This window comes from Lepidochelys kempii, chromosome 4, assembly GCF_965140265.1.
Source record: "Lepidochelys kempii isolate rLepKem1 chromosome 4, rLepKem1.hap2, whole genome shotgun sequence".
NCBI classification, from domain to species: domain Eukaryota; kingdom Metazoa; phylum Chordata; order Testudines; family Cheloniidae; genus Lepidochelys; species Lepidochelys kempii.
The window spans coordinates 134,523,596-134,541,588 of record NC_133259.1 but is presented as its reverse complement, the minus strand read 5'-3'; the positions used below and the strand labels follow the sequence as shown (position 1 = coordinate 134,541,588).

Below are 17,993 nucleotides of genomic sequence, written 5' to 3'. Positions count from 1 at the left end.
TTGAGGTATCCTGTTTAATATTACAGTAATAAATGCTGACAAAATTGAGGACTAGACCATTATTATAATGGGAAATGTTTCTCTTTTCAGTTCTTTCAAACTGATTGCTGTCCCCTGGCAGCAATCACGTTTTCATTACCTTTCAAATTCATGTACTGTCGGCTATAAAAGAGGAGGTCTGTAAAATTCTGTGCTTTGAGATGCACAATCAATGTCCATCCATGAACATTCTAGCTCAGTCATAGCAAGGGCGGCATTGTTACTACATGGTTGAGTGCACATAAAAACTTTATTAACTAGAGTTTATTTCAGGTTAGTGAAAGGAACAGCTTATCACTGGGACCTCCTCCTTGTAGCTCTGATTAACACGGGCCTGTCTGTCTTCGGATTGCCATGGATACACGCTGCGTTCCCTCATTCCCCAATGCACGTCCGAGCACTGGCCTACGTGGAAGAGAGGGTTGAAAACGGGCACATCTATGAGACGTAAGTTTTGAGGAGCCCCAGTAACAAATCCATATAAGGAAAGAGAGATGTGAATCTGGGGATCCTGAGGGGTTTTCCAGAGTTCTTTAAACGCTACAAATGGTTGTTCTGAATGACGTGAATTAATCTTTCCTGTCAGTCTCCACCAATCCAGACGGCTGGTGCTAGGAATGGTCTGCCCGCATCAACACAGAGGCAGCTGGGATGAAGAAAGATGTTTTGGGGGGGGGTCATTTATTGGTCCCAGAACCAGCTATCAAACCTTGTGGTTCGCTGTAACTACCACCACTGTTCTGCATCTTTGGAGTAGCTGGCAGCTGTACTGCTCTGACAGGGCAATTTCTTTCGGTGCTCGCCTCAAGCTATGCGGCTGGGAAGCCAGGTCTTCCATATCTCAGTATTTTTTCCCCTACTTTTTTGGGTTCATCTGGGAATCCGTGAAGAAAAAAAACTTCTTGTTGAACTCTGTCTCCTCAGAGTTGTTCGTATTTCTAAGCTCTCTGCTGAAGCCCTGCTGAGCAGTGAGACAGTAATTCTGGCCAGACGCTGCCTGCTTGTCTCATTAGAAAAATATCCAGTGCGACTCCCCCATGTCTGTAACCTGCGAGGTCAATAGTGCAAAGGGCAGAAAACTGTATCACGGTGGATCTATTTCAAAGATTGCTGCAGCATCTTCCGTTGTACCTCAGGAAGCTGAGAGACTTCTGTTACACAGATACCTTTCCTGAGGCCACCCCTCTGCCATTAGGTCCTTTTGGGAAAACACTGACAGGACTGAGGCGGGTAGGTGCACATGACCATAAGCTGCTGCACTAAGAATCATGTTCATTCTGCCCAGACGTGATTAGATACATAAATGACAACTTTGAACTAGATGCTGGGGAATGGGAGTATTTTCTGCCTTCTACAGCCCCCATGGAGATTCCAAATCTCGTGTTCCTCACAAAGCTGTAAAATATAAACAAGAGGTTCTATATATTGTTGTCTTCCTCCTCCTCAACTGCCTTATTGTGAGAGGGAAGCTAAAGCAAAGCTTAAATAGAAAATCAAAAAAGGGTCGTTCACCTCTGGATACGGAAAGCTCCCACCTCCTGCTCTCTGAAAGAAACCAAGCTACAAACTCAGAACACGATGGATACAAGTAAACACAAGAATCAAGAACCTCCCCTGAAGAAGGCAAAATATTTCCTCTTTCTTGTCTGCGGAGAAATCTGCCTCAGAGTTTGATCCAGGCCAACCTTGGAGTCTGATTGTGTAGCCAAATTAATTCAGGGTGCTACGCCTCATATGGTGAGGAGCCCAGTGATCCAGCGTTGGTTTAAAGATTCTTTGAAGACGCGCTAGGATTATATTCTGGAGTCTCCCCCATTTCCCTGTATTTCCTCAGCTGATGACAAGCCTTCTAGGGCCATAGTCTTAGCTGCCAGACTCTAAAAAGTCTCTGCAGAGCCTGTGTGAGCTGATTTTGAAGAGCTTTTTATATAACGGACAAATTTGGTTAGATTTTCCCAGCAATGGGCACATTCCCTCTTGCCCCCCCCCCCCCCCTCCTCCCCATTGCCTAGCTAGATTTCAAGCCCTTGCTGCAAAGCATGGAAGTGCTAAAGCTTCTCAGCCAAATAGTTTGTAAGGATTTTTTTTTAACATGGGTACAACATATTTTTCCCTAATCTTGTTCTTGGAAACAGCTGAACCTTTCTTGCAGAAACTTTTCAGAATAATTCAACTTGAGGCAAGACACCCGGGGTGGGGAATGTCAGCCCAAATGTGTGAAATTTGGCAAGGTTGCAAGCAACTGACAAGTGTTCAGGTAAACTTTGCTATAAGCAGTGCTATGAGCACTGCCTATAAATAGTGTCCTCGAGCTGGAAGCAAATTCACAGTATGTCTCACATCGAGACCATTTCCCATGTACCTAACAGCATTAATATCGCCAGCAAACCCATCAATGCTGTTGTTCCTAAAGCATCAGGAGAGGGGACCAGGAGCCTATATTTACCCTGCTAGACTTTCAAGTTGCTTTGGGTAGAATTATATCTCTTGGCTCTGAAAATAATCATCTAATCCAGTTCTGCACATAAAGTTTAAACCTCTTATCCTCGCTTTTCTAATTCATATAGGCCCTACCTCCCTCTCTGACCTGGTCTCCATTGGAATGCCCTCTGGCTCGGTCATGTCCAGATCAGGTTGCAAGCTCTCTTTTACATGGTTTATGAGGCACTTAGTACGCCTTGTGAATGCTCAAAATAACAAATATTCAGATAAATTTGTGAACCATGAGATTGCCCAGTAATTGACCTGTTTACATCAAACAAATTCCCACTGTATACTGTCTGCTGAAGAGAGCCTGGGGCACTTTTAATAGGCATGTTCACTATTTTCCTGGACAGGCCAAATTAACTACTGTATTCCATCTGTCGTGTTTCACTATTAACAGAGGGTCATCTGAGAGGCTAGAATAGAACGTTACTGGTCCTAGAAGCTCCTGAATGGTCACAGTGATGCTGGGACACAAACCATCTAATTCTAGCTGTCAAAGAATCAATTATGCTTCCAACTTGCCTGGGTCCATCATCTCAAGGATCTTTGTTCCACAATAAGCCAGGCCTGGATGCAGACCAGTTGGGAATGAATTCCATCCACCTCAGTGACTGCTGGCCATCCCAGTTCTTCCAAAGGTCCTTACAGAATTTGGGGTAATAGTCTGTAAATGGCAAAATGGGAAGAACTTCTCCCTTAAGAATCTGGATTTTTGCACAAGGATCTGGCCAGTGGTTCTAGGTTTTGCAGGAGAATCTTGACCAGTGGTAGCAGATTCCAATTTCTGCTGTGCAAATGCAGTTGGGAGATTGAGGGTAATTCCTTTTAATGACCCTTCTGTCATCTTTAGGCTTGATCCTTAAACATGGCCGTCAAAAGACTTTGCATTCCCCCCTTTTAACAGATGGCCTTTATTCTTTAAATCTTATAACTGATCTATCTTAATTCTGCCATGTTATCCAAGTATAATATTTTCCATCCTTTTTCCCTTATATTTATTGGTATGGAAGGTCACATTACCTGAAAAGCCTTCACTTTTGGGAGTTTAAGTCTGGATCTCACCACAACCTTAAATGTTGCATTTATTATATAAAATAGGAGGTTTGAAATTGAAATTCAGTCTGTCCTACAGTAAGGGAGTGTTTCCATAATATATAATTTTTTTTACAAGAATTCAGTTTGGAAAGGATCCACCCCACAAGGCAGGAAGTCTCCAATAGGCCAGAAGGAATTGCAAAGCCCCAGGAATGTGTGTGTATAAAACAGAAAAATGTGTTCAATTGGATCTCCATTCCTGTGACTTTAAAATGCCTTGTTACCGGAAGCTTGGTTGCAGTTCATCTGGAGTGTACAAGGTTCTACATCCTTGTAGATAATGTCACCACAGGATGGCAGTAATGGGGTGGATAAACCCTACAGTGTTGAGAGGGGTGCACAGAAAAGATGCTGGGCCCAGGAAGCCCCACCCTGGCAGGCCTGCTGGGCATGCTTTAGCTAGAGGAGGAGTTTGAAAGGGAGTAGTCACTTCAGCACAAGTGGGCGGCAGGCAGAAAGACAGGAGCTGCGCTCATTGCAACAAAGGAGGGTGTCCCCAGGAGAAGGGCATCTGGAAAAAGCCAGGACTACTTAGCCTGCAGATGCCCATAGAGCAGATGAGAAGGGATAACCACAAGCAAGCCACAACGCATCCAGGGGAGGGACAGAGTTGTTGGAAGAGACCATGGGGAGGGTATCTGACGCTTTTCGTACACTACCCAAGTGAGCCCCTTGTTTGGAACTTGGTGGAGTGGGAGTACCTGGATTCCCCTCCCTCCGCTTAACCACGAGGCGTGGCCATTTACCACTAGGTGTGAGTTCCCACACTCAAAGGCACCGAAACAATCTTCAGTCCAGTTGTCTCTGTGCTGATATAGGCAGGCCTGCACCAGCAGTTAACCTCTGGATTGGCGGTTAGATTTCCTTATAAGGAAACAAAATTACAAGTAAACTATCCATTTTTTTGATAATCCTGGGAGAGGAGTTTCCCCTTTTCGCAGTTTTTGGTAGGCATGTGGGACAATGGCAGAGATTGCTCACATTTAGGGTAGCAATGTCCTTTTTTCTTGTCTTATTTTTCAGCTTACTGCATGGGGCACTCTGTTTCCCATTCGGGAATGTTTCTAGACTGTGTGTTGTCCAGTGTGTTTTAAAGTTACTTTGTCCTTTCTCACTTCCTGTCAATATTTTTCCAGTGACAGGTCTGTCAGTCTAAAATCTGTCAAATTCTGGAAATTTGCATTAAGTAATTATGTTTTTAGCATGGTTAATGGGAAATTTGCAGAGTAACTCCCATACTCCACCACAGGATTAAGTTCTTAATTCCCTACATAATTCTCTGAACATTTTCCCTGGTGTATAAACAAGGGGATTTTTGTGTTTATCAAAAATGCTGACGACTTAGTCAGGAGAATGTGTTTTCAAGTGGATCACAAGTTAGATTCCACAGAAGCAGCTTTCTGACTTCCTTTTCGTGGGGGGGGGGAGAAGAGTATGTATATGTATAATATAACATGCATGCACACATTGGTGCAGTCTGAAATCAGGTAGTTCTGGAATGCTTAATGTGCAGAAAGGGGGCTCAAGCATGTTTTAAAGTAATTCTGTTTAGCAAACTGCAGATAACTAAATTAATTTAGTTTAAGCTCAGATAGGATCCACAGAGCTTGGGAGAGAACAAGAGTAGAGACAAAAAATTAAATCACCAAACTTGGCCCTGGCACTTATCCAGCTGCTCTATTTGAGTGGTGGGCTAAATGCCTGGGCTGAGTCCAAGAGGGTTTGTCTTCTGAAATATTAGCGTTTGGCTGGAGATACTTGATGATTGTTGTTTTGGAATGACACGTCCCATAACAGGCTCCCAGTGTGAGTGAGCCCCAGTGGTAAGCATGGGTGTTGACCCATCATTGTCCTTCTCAGTCTTTGCTTCCATGTCACTGTGTGTATTTTCCCATCTATAGGATAGTGAGCGTGAAGGAGACACGACTGACTACACTGGTGGCCAACTTCTTGGTGGGTCTCTCGCTCTTGCTCCTGCCATTCCCACTGCAGTGGATCCCAAAGCCAGTCCTCTATGGCCTCTTCCTGTACATCGCCCTGACCTCCATTGATGGGAATCAACTCTTCGAGAGGGTGGCCCTCTTGCTGAAAGAGCAGGTATAGAGAGTCGTCCTGGAACTGGAAATTTGCTGCACAGGATATGGAACAAGAAATAGCGCCCTACACTCTGTTTCCTGAGGAAATTCATATAATGAGTTGATTACTACAGCTTCAAAACATTGCCATTAAACAGTCCATGATTATGTGTGTTTTAGCCTCCCCCTTCCCCAAGCCATCCTCCACGCACCCCCACGTGCCCTATATAAGCTGTCTTGTGCGTGCAGCCACCATAATAATTACAAGGGCAATAGGCCACCGCAGGATTCCCAACAGTCTCGCCATTAACCCTGACAGGAAGGGTGCTTCAAAAACCTTATGTTCCTCTCCTTTGCTTGATACACTAAGGAGCTTTTATTGCCTGCCTTTGCAATCACACCCTCATTTTATGTTCCCATTTGATATTTGTCGTGTGGTTTTTATTTCCTTGCAGGGTGGCAAACAAGGCATAAGCTCTTTGAACCTTGAACTCTCACCCTTCTCACAATGATGGGGATGGCATGTTTTATATATTTTAAAAGCCGGCCACAGTGTTTACATACAGGGATAATATCTGCATGCTGTATAAATCCCATAACATACCAGGTGCATAATGACAATGAATTTGAGAAGTGAGTGATGCTAATGGCATAGTGAAACATTTTTCTTTTTATACAACAAAGGTTTAAAATCTCAAATCGTGAATAGAAATGTTCAGTTTGTGCAAGTCTAAAATAAACAAGTGCAGTTTAAAGCTAGCAGGTGAAAAATTAGTTACTCCTTCACTTACTCACCATGTCCTGAGTTCAGAATTACATTGTCCAGCTACAGAAGATATCCCTGCCGTGTTCAGTGAAGTTATCAGTTATTGCAAGAGAGAAACAGAACCCTTATCTCAGGTCATGGCATGTGAAAATGCTTTTCAGTTCACCTGCTAATGGAGTATATTTAGAAACCAATTACATTTCACAGCTGATAAGCAGTTGACTTCCAAGGTATACTGTCATTCCAGAGCTACTGATTACAATCCACTGAAAATTTTTCTGTAGAATAGGTTTCCATTGGAAAATGCAGTTTTGCCGAATTTGCATCAGTTCTCTGGGGCGTGTTGATTTTGACCAAATTTTCATCAGGAAAATGTGGAAATGATTCATTTCAATTTTCTCATTGCATGTTAACAATATTGACACTTGAATATTTTATTCTGGCTAAATTATTTTAATATTATATTACATTTATATATGTTATATATTTTAATATAATCTAAACATTGACACCAAATTAATCAAACTGATGAAGTTGTGATTAAACATTTTTACCTTATGGGAAAACATTTTGATGGTCCTGAACAGAAATTTTTTGGAATTTTTGTTAGGCAGGAAATTTTGGTTTTCTGATACAGGATGGAAACAAATTTCAAAGTGGAGCAGAAATTCCATTTTACAATAAGTTCTTCTGCTCGTGTTCACAGGACAGAAGCAAAGCCAGTCACTAGGTTAGACAGTAACAACTAATGATGTGAATCTCCACCTTATACATTATGATATTGTAATAAGGGCCAAATTATGGTTGTCCTTCAAGAGACTGTACATGCACTTTCCACTCTTGGTGAGCATGTGCCCAGCTCACAGTTGTCGAAAATTTTTGCTTCAGCGGTACCCACAGGGTAGCTCAAACGCTCTCCGCTGCCACGCGCCACTGTGCCCAGCGGTCCAAGAAACCCCTCAGAACTTTCTTACTGCCCAGGATGATCATTGGAAGTTCTTGGCTTGCCTTAGCAAGTGCTCTGTGTGCTCATTATAAACTTATTGTAAATAGTTTTCTAATTGATCGGTACTTAGTTCATAGCGTAGATAGGATTAGTTTCTTTTTCCGTTCCCAGTTTGGGGTTTCCATTTCTTGGTACCAAAGGGTGCCTCAGTCACCAGCCTTCAGACTATGCATTTCCTGCATTAGGCCGATGTACCTGAGCAACCCACACTCAAGTTGCTTGAATTGTTTAGGGAAAGCTCATATTTGAGGATGTTGCCAAATCTCCAAAGACTTTAAGCCTAGGACAAGGGAAGACAGAGAAACCAGGCTAAAGGTTTTGCGCGTGCCGGGAGACCTCTGGCAGAGCCCAGCTGTTTGGACTCAGCAGTGACTGCTTCATCATTGGTTAGGAGTCTTCTATGTTGCTCGAGACCCAGCACTGCTCACTCTCCCCCATGCCCAAAAAGCGGCATAAAACCTCTCAGCAGATCATCAAGAAAGGAAGGTTACTGGCACCAAAATCCTCTAGGCTTGGGATAAGCATAGAGTGCACTGAAACCCAAGCACTCCTCTGATGCCACACAAACGAGCACCGTTGACTCTGGCGCTGAGAGAGGTACCATCTAGTTCAGGGCCTGACGGCGCGCCTTCTATGTCTGCGGAACCGCATCATTCCAAGACCATCTCTGAACTGACAATGCTGGAGGCGTCTGTGGCAGCGAGAGGTCTGCTGACCCTGTTGGTATCCGTTTCCCCGGCAGTGCAGGAGACCACGCAGTTGGTACCGCTCGACACCAGTATCGTCAGCGCGGCGTCCAGTACCACCACAAACGCCGTTGCGTCAGACATCGTGCCGGATGGTATCATCGAAGGGGAAGCCTGCAGTGTTGGCTCTGCAGTGCTCTTCTCTGACTCGCCACCCGTCTTCAGCACCGTCAGGAGCAGCCTCTCCTTGGCCAGCAGGGGGAGACTCGTCCTCCTCTGAATCGGAAATTGGCACCTGTGCTTCCCAGCCTCAGAGCTGCTCTTGCCAATATCCACCAAGGCACTACTACCCTGCTAGGGATCATCCAGTGGGAGTAGGACTGCGCGTGTGGGCTTGGGGCCCACCACCCATTCAGTGGCTTTTTTGGAACCTAAGGGGATTCCCCCGGTTTCTAGGTCATACACAAAGCGTTCGTGCTCTGTGTCCTTGAAGAGACACAGGAAATCTACTCACCAGGTGTCACCTGTTCCTGAGCCCGGTACTGGGCCTGGTGATGAGCAGCAAGAGTTACTCCAGGAGGACAGTGCTGGACAACTTGTGGAGGAGGAGCATCCTCAGCCTGTGCTGGCCTCTACAGTCTCCTCTCCCGGTAACGCAGTCTCCTCAGGGGGCATCTCACTCTCTCCCCCAGTTACTATATGGCTCACCAGGAGCTATTGAAGAGGGTGACCTCAAGCTTGGAAATTCAGATGGAGGTGGCTAAGGAGTCCTTCCTCTTCCTTGTTGATATTTTGGCCACCACAGGGCCTCCACAAGTGGCCTTAGGTATTAATAAGGTAATTATAGACCCCCTTAAGTCTCTGTGGCCAACCCTTTACTACATTTCTCCCACCTCAGAAAGTATTATGTCCCCTCCCAGGGATTTGAATTATCTATACTTTCATCCCTACTGGGATCTCTGGTGGTGTCAGTGGCCAGTGAACAGGAATGGCAGAGCCAACAGGCATCATTCCCCAAATCAAAGGATGCAAAAAAATCTAGATTTATTTGGTAGAAAAGTTTATTCTACTGGGGGCTACAAGATGGGATTGCCAACTAACGAGCTCTTTTGGGACATTATGATTTTAAAGGTTTCAGAGTAACAGCCGTGTTAGTCTGTCTTTGCAAAAAGAAAAGGAGTACTTGTGGCACCTTAGAGACTAACCAATTTATTTGAGCATAAGCTTTCGTGAGCTACAGCTCACTTCATCGGATGCATCCGATGAAGTGAGCTGTAGCTCACGAAAGCTCATGCTCAAATAAATTGGTTAGTCTCTATGATTTTAAAGTTTGGGACTGCATGTTAAAGTTTAGAGACATGCTGCCAGAGGATTCTAGGCAGGAATTCTCCTCATTAGTTAATAAGGGGAAATCTGTAGCAAGAACTTTGCTGCAGGCTGCACTGGACAACAGTTACGGAAGAGTAGTAACCGTTTTTTTTCACTGGCAACACTCCCATTGATTTCAGTTGAGCCCAGGATTTGGTCCTAATGGAAAAATAGACTCCTAATTTTATTTGGCCTCTATTGAAACCCACTCCTACCTAGGATATCACAGGTACTGTAGATTCCATTGACTGAATATATTCATTGGTAAATAAGGAATGGATATGGATATTGTATGCAGAGTACTCTATTTCACTAGGAGCGTGGTGTAGCACTGGATGGGTTACCTAAGGAGGTGGTAGAATCTCCTTCCTTTGTGGTTTTTAAGGTCAGGCTTCACAAAGCCCTGGCTGGGATGATTTAGTTGGTGATTGGTCCTGCTTTGAGCAGGGGGTTGGACTAGATGACCTCCTGAGGTCCCTTCCAACCCTGATATTCTATGATTCTATTTGTTCTCTTTTGTCTTATACTTAGGTTGTAAGCTGTTTGGGACAGGGACGGTCTTTTTATTTTGCGTTTGTAGAGCAGTTAGCACTGTGGGGTCCTGGCCCATGACGGGGGCTCTTAGGTGCTTTGATAGTACAAATAATAAATATCTGTTTTAGTACAGATTAGACTGCTGTGCCTAGGTTAGGAAACCTGCATAACTCATGCTGCGATCCTAGATCCATTTGTCAATATCAGCATCAGCGGCTAGTCACTCCTACTCACACTACATTGCATTCTGCTTGTGTGGGGTCTCTTCTAGCCTCTCCCAGCTGAACGCCACAGTTGCTCTATCTCAGATTGGGTTGAAGTCTGCCCCCTAAAGAGAAGATGGAAAGTTCTCAAATGGTAAAGAGCCTGTTAAAACATAAAAAACAACCTGAAAGGGGAGCAGCACACAAACAGATCTGCCTAACACGGCATCACCACGTGATGCACACACTCTCCCTCGCCTCCGGATATTTTACATGTTGCTACACAGTGCTGCTAATCATCCACGGGGGAATATAATTATGGCATTTATATCAGTATTTCTTGTGCTCCAGATGTTCCTCCAGGCAAGTCTATCTCTGGTTTCCCCCATTTTTTATTGCCCAGTCATTCTCTGTGTTCTGTTGCCAGTACCACAGCCGGAGGTATTAGCTTTAACCCTTGAAATCCTTAGTTCAGCCCTTTTGGCTTAAGGAACAGGCCAGTACTCAGCTTAGAAAGTCCTTCAACATCTGCAGTGCCATTTGTGTATTTCTGATATCTACCCGTTGACCTGATGTGTGAAATGAATGCTTACAGCTGTGTGTTGATGGTTTCCCAAAAATAATTTCTTTAATGGGCACACTTCTTATACTTTATTCCCACCTGGACTGATTTGTCTATTGCTGTCTGACGTATACCTCTTTTCTCTTTCACAGACGGCTTACCCTCCAACGCATTACATTCGCAGGGTCCCTCAGAGGAAGATCCACTATTTCACAGGCTTACAGGTTCTTCAGCTCCTCATCCTCTGTGGGTTTGGGATGTCACCGTTACCGTACATGAAGATGATTTTTCCTCTCATTATGATAGGAATGATCCCGATCAGGTAAGTCGGTCTCTGTATTAAAGACACCTCCCTGAGTGGCCAAGCTGTTTGGCTTCTGACTAGGCAACTACATACTACTTAAGGCAGGTGTACGCTACCACTGAAGTTGATCTAAATTACATTGCTCAGGGATGTGAAAAAGCCTTCCACCCCCTGAGCTATACAAGTTTCGCGCTGTCCACACCAGGAGATGGTATGATGGGATAACATGATTTTGGCAATTAATTGATCTTTAAATATTCATGGTAAATAAGCCCAATGGCCTGTGATGGGATGTTAGATGGGGTGGGATCTGAGTTACCCAGGAAAAAATTTTCTGTCGTATCTGGCTTGTGAATCTTGCCCATATGCTCAGGGTTTAGCTGATTGCCATATTTGGGATTGGGAAGGAATTTTCCTCCAGGGCAGATTGGAAGAGGCCCTGGAGGTTTTTCGCCTTCCTCTGTAGCATGGGGCACGGGTCACTTGCTGGAGGATTCTGTGCTGCTTGAAGTCTTTAAACCATGATTTGAGGACTTCAGTAGCTCAGACATAAGTGAGAGGTTTTCGCAGGAGTGGGTGGGTGAGATTCTGTGGCCTGCGTTGTGCAGGAGGTCAGACTAAATGATCATAATGATCCCTTCTGACCTTAATATCTATGAGTCTATGTCAGCGGTAGACACTCTTCTGCCAACATAGCTTACGCTTCTTGCCAAGGTGGAGTCATTATAGTGACGGGAGAGCACTCCTCCATCGGCAGCTGCAGTGATGTAGCGCTGTAGCGTAGATTTGCCCTTAGATTTCTCTGTGATCCTGTGCCATGTTCTGCACTGGCTTGAGTGGTCACACAAGGAAATTAACACTGCACGCAGAATTTCCTTGCCCACACAGAAATGGGCTGCAGTGGGGGAGGGAGAGGGAGAGGAGTGGGGGAGGGCTGCAGTGGGGGAGGGAGAGGGAGCCGCTGGAAGCAGCGGCCAGTACATCCCTCAGCCCGCACCACTTCCCACAGCCTCCATTGGCCTGGAGCAGTGAACCGCGGCTACTGGGAGCCGCGATCGGCCGAACCTGTGGACGCGGCAGGTAAACAAACCAGCCCGGCCCGCCAGGGGCTTTCCCTGCACAAGTTTGGGAACCACTGCTCTAGCTCCCTCTCCCTCCCCCATCAGTATCTTGTGTGGGCAAGCTGGGCTCTGCTGAATCCAGTGGTCCCTAGTGGTAGCTAGCAGCACTGCAGCCCATTTCTGTGTGGGCAAGGAAATTCTGCGTGCAGTGTTAATTTCCTTGTGTGACCACTCAAGCCAGTGCAGAACATGGCACAGGATCACAGAGAAATCTAAGGGCAAATCTACGCTACAGCGCTACATCACTGCAGCTGCCGATGGAGGAGTGCTCTTCCGTCACTATAATGACTCCACCTTGGCAAGAAGCGTTTGGGAACCACTGAGCTAGAGGGTTTCTGGCAGCTGCAGTTCCCAGCATGCCCTGAGGGAAGGAGACGGTGGTGCGCAGGAAACTGTGCAAGCCTGGGACCCAGCATCAGGCTGTATCTCCCTCTGGATCCCTTGGCTCGGGGGGGCTGCACAGTTGGGCTCTGGGGAGAAGGGGTGGGGGTGTCTGGCTCCCTGGACTCTAGTGGGGAGAAGAGGGCAGAGAAACAAGAACTGGTTGTCATAGGAGTAATTATTTTGGGAGACTCTACCCTGGCTGTAATGGAATATACCATTCAGAGAAAATGTGATCTCTCCTAAAGCTCTCACAATTCTCAGCAGGGGTCAGAGCTTTGGGGAAGCATGGATGCTGCTGACTAAACATGACTTCTCTGGCACTGTAATCCCCATGGGTAGGAGAGTATTTTAAGTATCCCTTTTCTTCTTCGCACAATCATTTGTGTTTCACAACGTGAATTGAATTTAGATCAAACACAGTTTGTGTTTTCCAGGATGTTTTCATTTTTCAGTGTTTATCTCATGTCCGATCAATTTGAGGAGTTTAGGGCATTGCACTGCAGTTAGTGAGATTTGAAATTTCCTCCTTTCCTGGCTACCTATTGAGGAGCTCTAAATCTAAACCAGGCTTATTAAATTGTTGTCTTTATTATTTAAATAGCTGAAAAGTAACTTCCTGTGCTGTTAAGGAAGCAGAGGATTAATCTACAAATGTCCAGTAGCATAGATGAAGGAGAAAGCTTTTTAATGTTGACTGCGGTGCCACTTAGTGTTTGTTTCACTCAAAGGAAATATCATTATTAAGTAGATTCCAGAGGCCCCAATCTGTACCGTGCCCAGCAGAATGGGGTCCTGGTTGTAACCTGAAATAAGGCAAACCCTCCCCCAAAGACACCTTAGGGACAAGACATGTTGAACGCAGTGGAGTGGGCAGTAGCAAAAGACAAGTGAATGTAAAAGCAGTGGTGCTAGCTGTCACAAGCAATATTTGGTGTGTTTTCTTAAAGCCCCAGCTCTTGGAGGCATTGAGAGTCTGAGAATCTTAGCTTACTTTTGTTTATTTGGGTCCTTTTAAGAGTAAAAGGAACCCAAATGTATTCTTTTCTTTAAAATGTCATCCTCTTTTAAGCCAGTCTCATAATGTTTTGGGTCCTGCTTTGTGATTTTTGAATAACAGCTGTTTCAGAGATTCCAGCGATGTGAGCAAACATGGCTGTGTTTTCACTCCAGCTTGACAAACCTGATGTAAATCAGCAAGTTGTATGAATTGCCCCAGACATGCCCAGCTCCGAAGAGCCTGGAAAAGGATGAACATAACCCTTATTGCAGCAGTAGCCTGTATCTAATTATCTCTGTTGTTCACTCGTAGGTATAACCTGCTTCCTAGGATCATTGAAGCAAAATACCTAGATGCTATGGACGCGGAGCACTAAAAATGAATCTCTGCTCTCAGAACAGCGAACCGCTTTTCAAATCAAAAGGAAATGGCAGCCTTGCTGAGATGTAGAATTATTTATCTGAAGTTCTCTTTTGTTTAGAACCTCCAGGACTTTCTTTCTGCTCTAGTCTGGCACTTGGAGATACATGGTTGAAGACCAATAGGCCATTCAAGTTTCAGATCAAAACAGTCTTTGACTGAGAGGGCAGTCATCTTCTGAGTTTTGAGGCAAGCCGGCTTTATGGAAATGTTACCTTCTACATCCTAAAACTTGAAATCCCACAGATCAATGTGTTTCTCTTGTTGGATTGTACTGTGCTAGGGTTCCCTCACATGCCCTTTTTTAAGGGGGATCCCTTTTTTATACACTGTGTCCCTTTTCCCAGAACACTATTGATATGTAAGGACAGTAATCAACCCTTGCTTTACAGAATTACGGAATAATTTGGAGCTTTAATGCAATTACCTATATCTCCAGTTCATCTTCCAAAAGGATAGCCCTATGTCAGGGGAGACGTGTAGTGATCTCGTCAAGTTATTGATTAGTGGATGGGCTGGGAAGCAAAAGAATATGGTTGTGCTGATTCTTCTAAAGCTGTAGATTGTGTGTTGTTTAATTTCTTCATATGTACCAGAAATGTTTAGAGGTTGGATTCACTTCGTGATGCTGATGTAATTACAGCTGGGTCTAAGCTGCTTGGGAATTAGTTGAAGCTATTTTACACTGTTACTTCTCAGTAATCAAATATAGAATTGTAGGTCTGTACAGCAGCAAGCTTCTTGGTTGTGCCCAAATTCACCTGGATGCTGAAATGTGGCAAAAATCAGTCATGTGCATTAATGTTTGCATATACATATGTACAGAACTGCCTATGTGTACATATATACATACATAATTTAGATTTGTGTATATATTTTGCATATATATTATACATATATTGGATATATAGGCATATTCTTTCAAGATATTGAAAGTGTTCTTGTGCAATCAGTGTTACCTGTACTGTGTTGACATACATTTGTTCTTTGCTTCAGTGCTTCTTTTTTCTTATTCAAAGCCATTGCGTGTCAAACTGCATTAACCCAATTACTGATTATTATTTTTAAACATACAGCTAAGTTCAAACATTCCTTCATTTTCCTCTAGTCCTTTGGCTTTTGTGACCTGCATCACCCTGTCTGAATGCGTTCCGACATGCGAATTTTCCATTTAATTTTAATGTACAGTAGGTAGTGAACGTTGGTTGTTTCCTAATCAATATTTCTGTTTGTCACTTCACTGTTTCAGTTTTGTAGCTACCTCCCGTTTTCCCCCACCCCCAGATATTACATTATATTTCTGTATGAATTCTGACTCTCCTGCTATCTATTTTATCTTTTGGTTTATTTAATTTAGCTGGTATTGTGGTCAGTTTTTCTATACTTGAAGTACTGTGAAACAAGCTATCCTTTAGCGAATTCCGCGTTGATCTGTAGTGCAGCTAGGGGCAAACTTTACAAGAAAAGAAAGTGGAGCAATGAAGATAGATTTTAAAAAGCAAAAATTAGGATCACATTACAATAAATGCAAACAGACAGTAGATTAGTGCAGAAAAGTGTGTTGTTTCAAGCAAATTGTTTGCACAATAATTGGTGGTGAGATTTATCGGAGAGAATACATTGGCGATTTGGCTTTCTTTACGAAGTGTAAAACACATCTCTCCATCACTAATGAGAGGAACTGGGGAAGAAAGCTCATATGCTAAAACCAAGCTTATAAACCCAAACTCAATAACTCATTCAATAATTAGTTTACCTTTAATAACCCCCAAAGGGATTCCATCATCATGCAATTGCCTACAGCTTGGAAGGAAACTACTGAGAGCAGAGTGTTCAGTTTCTCTTTGAAGTTTCTCATTGACAATCCAGTGAAGGAGCACCAGGTTGTTCCTAAGGGTGTATTTGTTACTGTCGGGGATAAACATTTAGCACAGTAATTGCAGGGAAATAGATTCTCTACTTCATTAGCCATCTAAGCAGCATTGTATTACCTTGAAAATGTAACCTTATGTTCTACTCAACTCCTGCAGATGCGCTGTAAAGGGCATGACCTAAATTTGGCCCTCTTAATAAATGAAACGTGGGCATTGCCATTAATTTGTTTTCACTAGGAATGTCTTAACATGCCAAAAAGACATCGCCGTAGTAACAAACATGGCTAACTAACAAACAGGTCTGACGCTATTTGCATGATCAAGAACAAGAAGATAAGAATTAAAGGCAACTAAATTATGCACATTGACTAATATTCTTAATCCTGGAATCAGATCTTATTAGAGTCACTGCAGAGGTTTCAAATTAAAGTCCCTAAAGATGAGGTGAATGTTCAGCAAACAAGACTGTGTTGTCTGGGCCAGTCCACACAAAAAAGGCGAGGTGACTCAAAAAGAGAACAGTACTGATAGCCGTGCTCAGATACGAACTGCAATAAGACAATCATCTGACCCTTTTTAAACAAAGTCCCTCCTGCCCAGTGTGAAACGCATCGAAATGAGACCCCCTGAAAAGAAGGCTGGGTGTCCTTAAATACTTTGGTGTGTTGAAAGCGTGGGCGTTCTGACGACACGTGGGCTGTGTTCTGTCACTGGTGCCTGGGCTCCCGGTGTTTGGGCTCCTAGCAGCAGACCTCACGCGGTGAAAAATCAGACGCTGTGCAAGAGAGGGTTTAAAGCACAGGATGGACTCCCCCTGGCTGGGAGAGGGGCGTGAATGCTGTGTGCAAAGCAGCTGTTTCGAGTGAATAGGTGAAATTCATCTCTGTGCAGTCTCATGGAAAGCAAGTGGTCCGTGGGTCTTGAGTTGACCCTCTGCACAGGAGGTGGATTTCTCTGTACACCTATATAAAAAAAATCTAGTTACAGAAAAGCCTAGAAGCATACCTGCAAACTGCATTAAAATACTGTAGAGCTAAACAGAAAAGAAAACCCTAAAAAACTATGTGCAATAGGACAGCTACCATAGGGTTCATTGTTCGCCTTGTAAACTGACATGAGATACCACAACCTGTCATTTTTGCATTGACAGACTATGTATGTTGCACTTAACAAAAGCCCTTGCAGGAGTAAAATATTTTAAATGAGCTCTTTCTCAGTTTCATCTTGAAAGAACCAAAAAAGCCCTTTACTTTTCTCTGTCTCTCTGAAATTAGCAATCCAGATGCAGTGACAAATGTTGCTGAGTTAAGCAATGTAAAATATAGAAGTTGTTACAAGTTGTTACATGATTGGAGGTAATTTAACCCTCACAGCTAAAATAAGCCCCCTAACTACTTTTATGTTAAGTTGTTGTTTTGGAACAGTTTGTGATGTAATTTCAGTCTCACGTGTATTTTCTTTTTAGCATAAACATGACTGTTAGATCCCCCCCCCCCCTCAGGGTTTTCACTATATAAATCGTGGGCCAGGGAATCAACTGATGTAAATCATCAACGGTCAATAGCACTGTTCCTATTTTTGCTAGCTGAGGATCTGGGCCTACATTCTAATCTGTGGGTATCAGATGAAAAGCTGGACTATGTCGGAATGTCTCTTGTATTACATAAGGCTCACAAGATACTGGTAATGATGATCCTATTTCAGACCAAAAAAGGTCAGGATTTTCATACAAGTACCTTTCCCTTCCTGTTACAAATGAAAGTTCTTTTGCTTCTCTTTTTACTGACATAAGCAGGCATTTCCAGGAAGTAGGCTAACTAAGAAAAGAGAGTTTGATAAACAGAACTATTTCTGCACTTTAATACCTGTGTGAAGGTTAAGACCATTAGAATGTAATAACCAAAAGTTATCTTTTATTATAAGCTCTTTAGATAGATATGCACAATGTTATGTATAAATATTGCCAAAGAACTGGATCTGAAAAGATGATGATTGCTGTTAATTAAGAGGGCCTTATGCTGTATTCTGCTGGAGTCAGAAGGCAGTAAATGCTTGTGAAATGACTGGATTTC

The 17,993-nt window shown here is 43.6% G+C and overlaps 1 protein-coding gene across 4 annotated transcripts in view; it reads left to right on the top strand.

The window, feature by feature from the left end:
- SLC4A11 (solute carrier family 4 member 11) overlaps positions 1–15,362 on the top strand; it is a 156,667-nt gene extending 141,305 nt beyond the window's left edge. For 2 of the 4 annotated variants that reach the window (XM_073342968.1, XM_073342965.1), the window contains exons 17-20: positions 313–486; positions 5,523–5,718; positions 10,974–11,143; positions 13,940–15,362. In XM_073342968.1, coding sequence (XP_073199069.1) covers positions 313–486; positions 5,523–5,718; positions 10,974–11,143; positions 13,940–14,003 — 604 coding nt within the window. In that variant the 3' untranslated portion in view covers positions 14,004–15,362. Of the gene's footprint in view, positions 1–300; positions 487–5,522; positions 5,719–10,973; positions 11,144–13,939 lie in introns of all 4 variants that reach the window. The other 2 variants (XM_073342967.1, XM_073342964.1) reach the window with 2 other exon arrangements.
- The last annotated feature ends 2,631 nt before the right edge of the window (positions 15,363–17,993 follow it).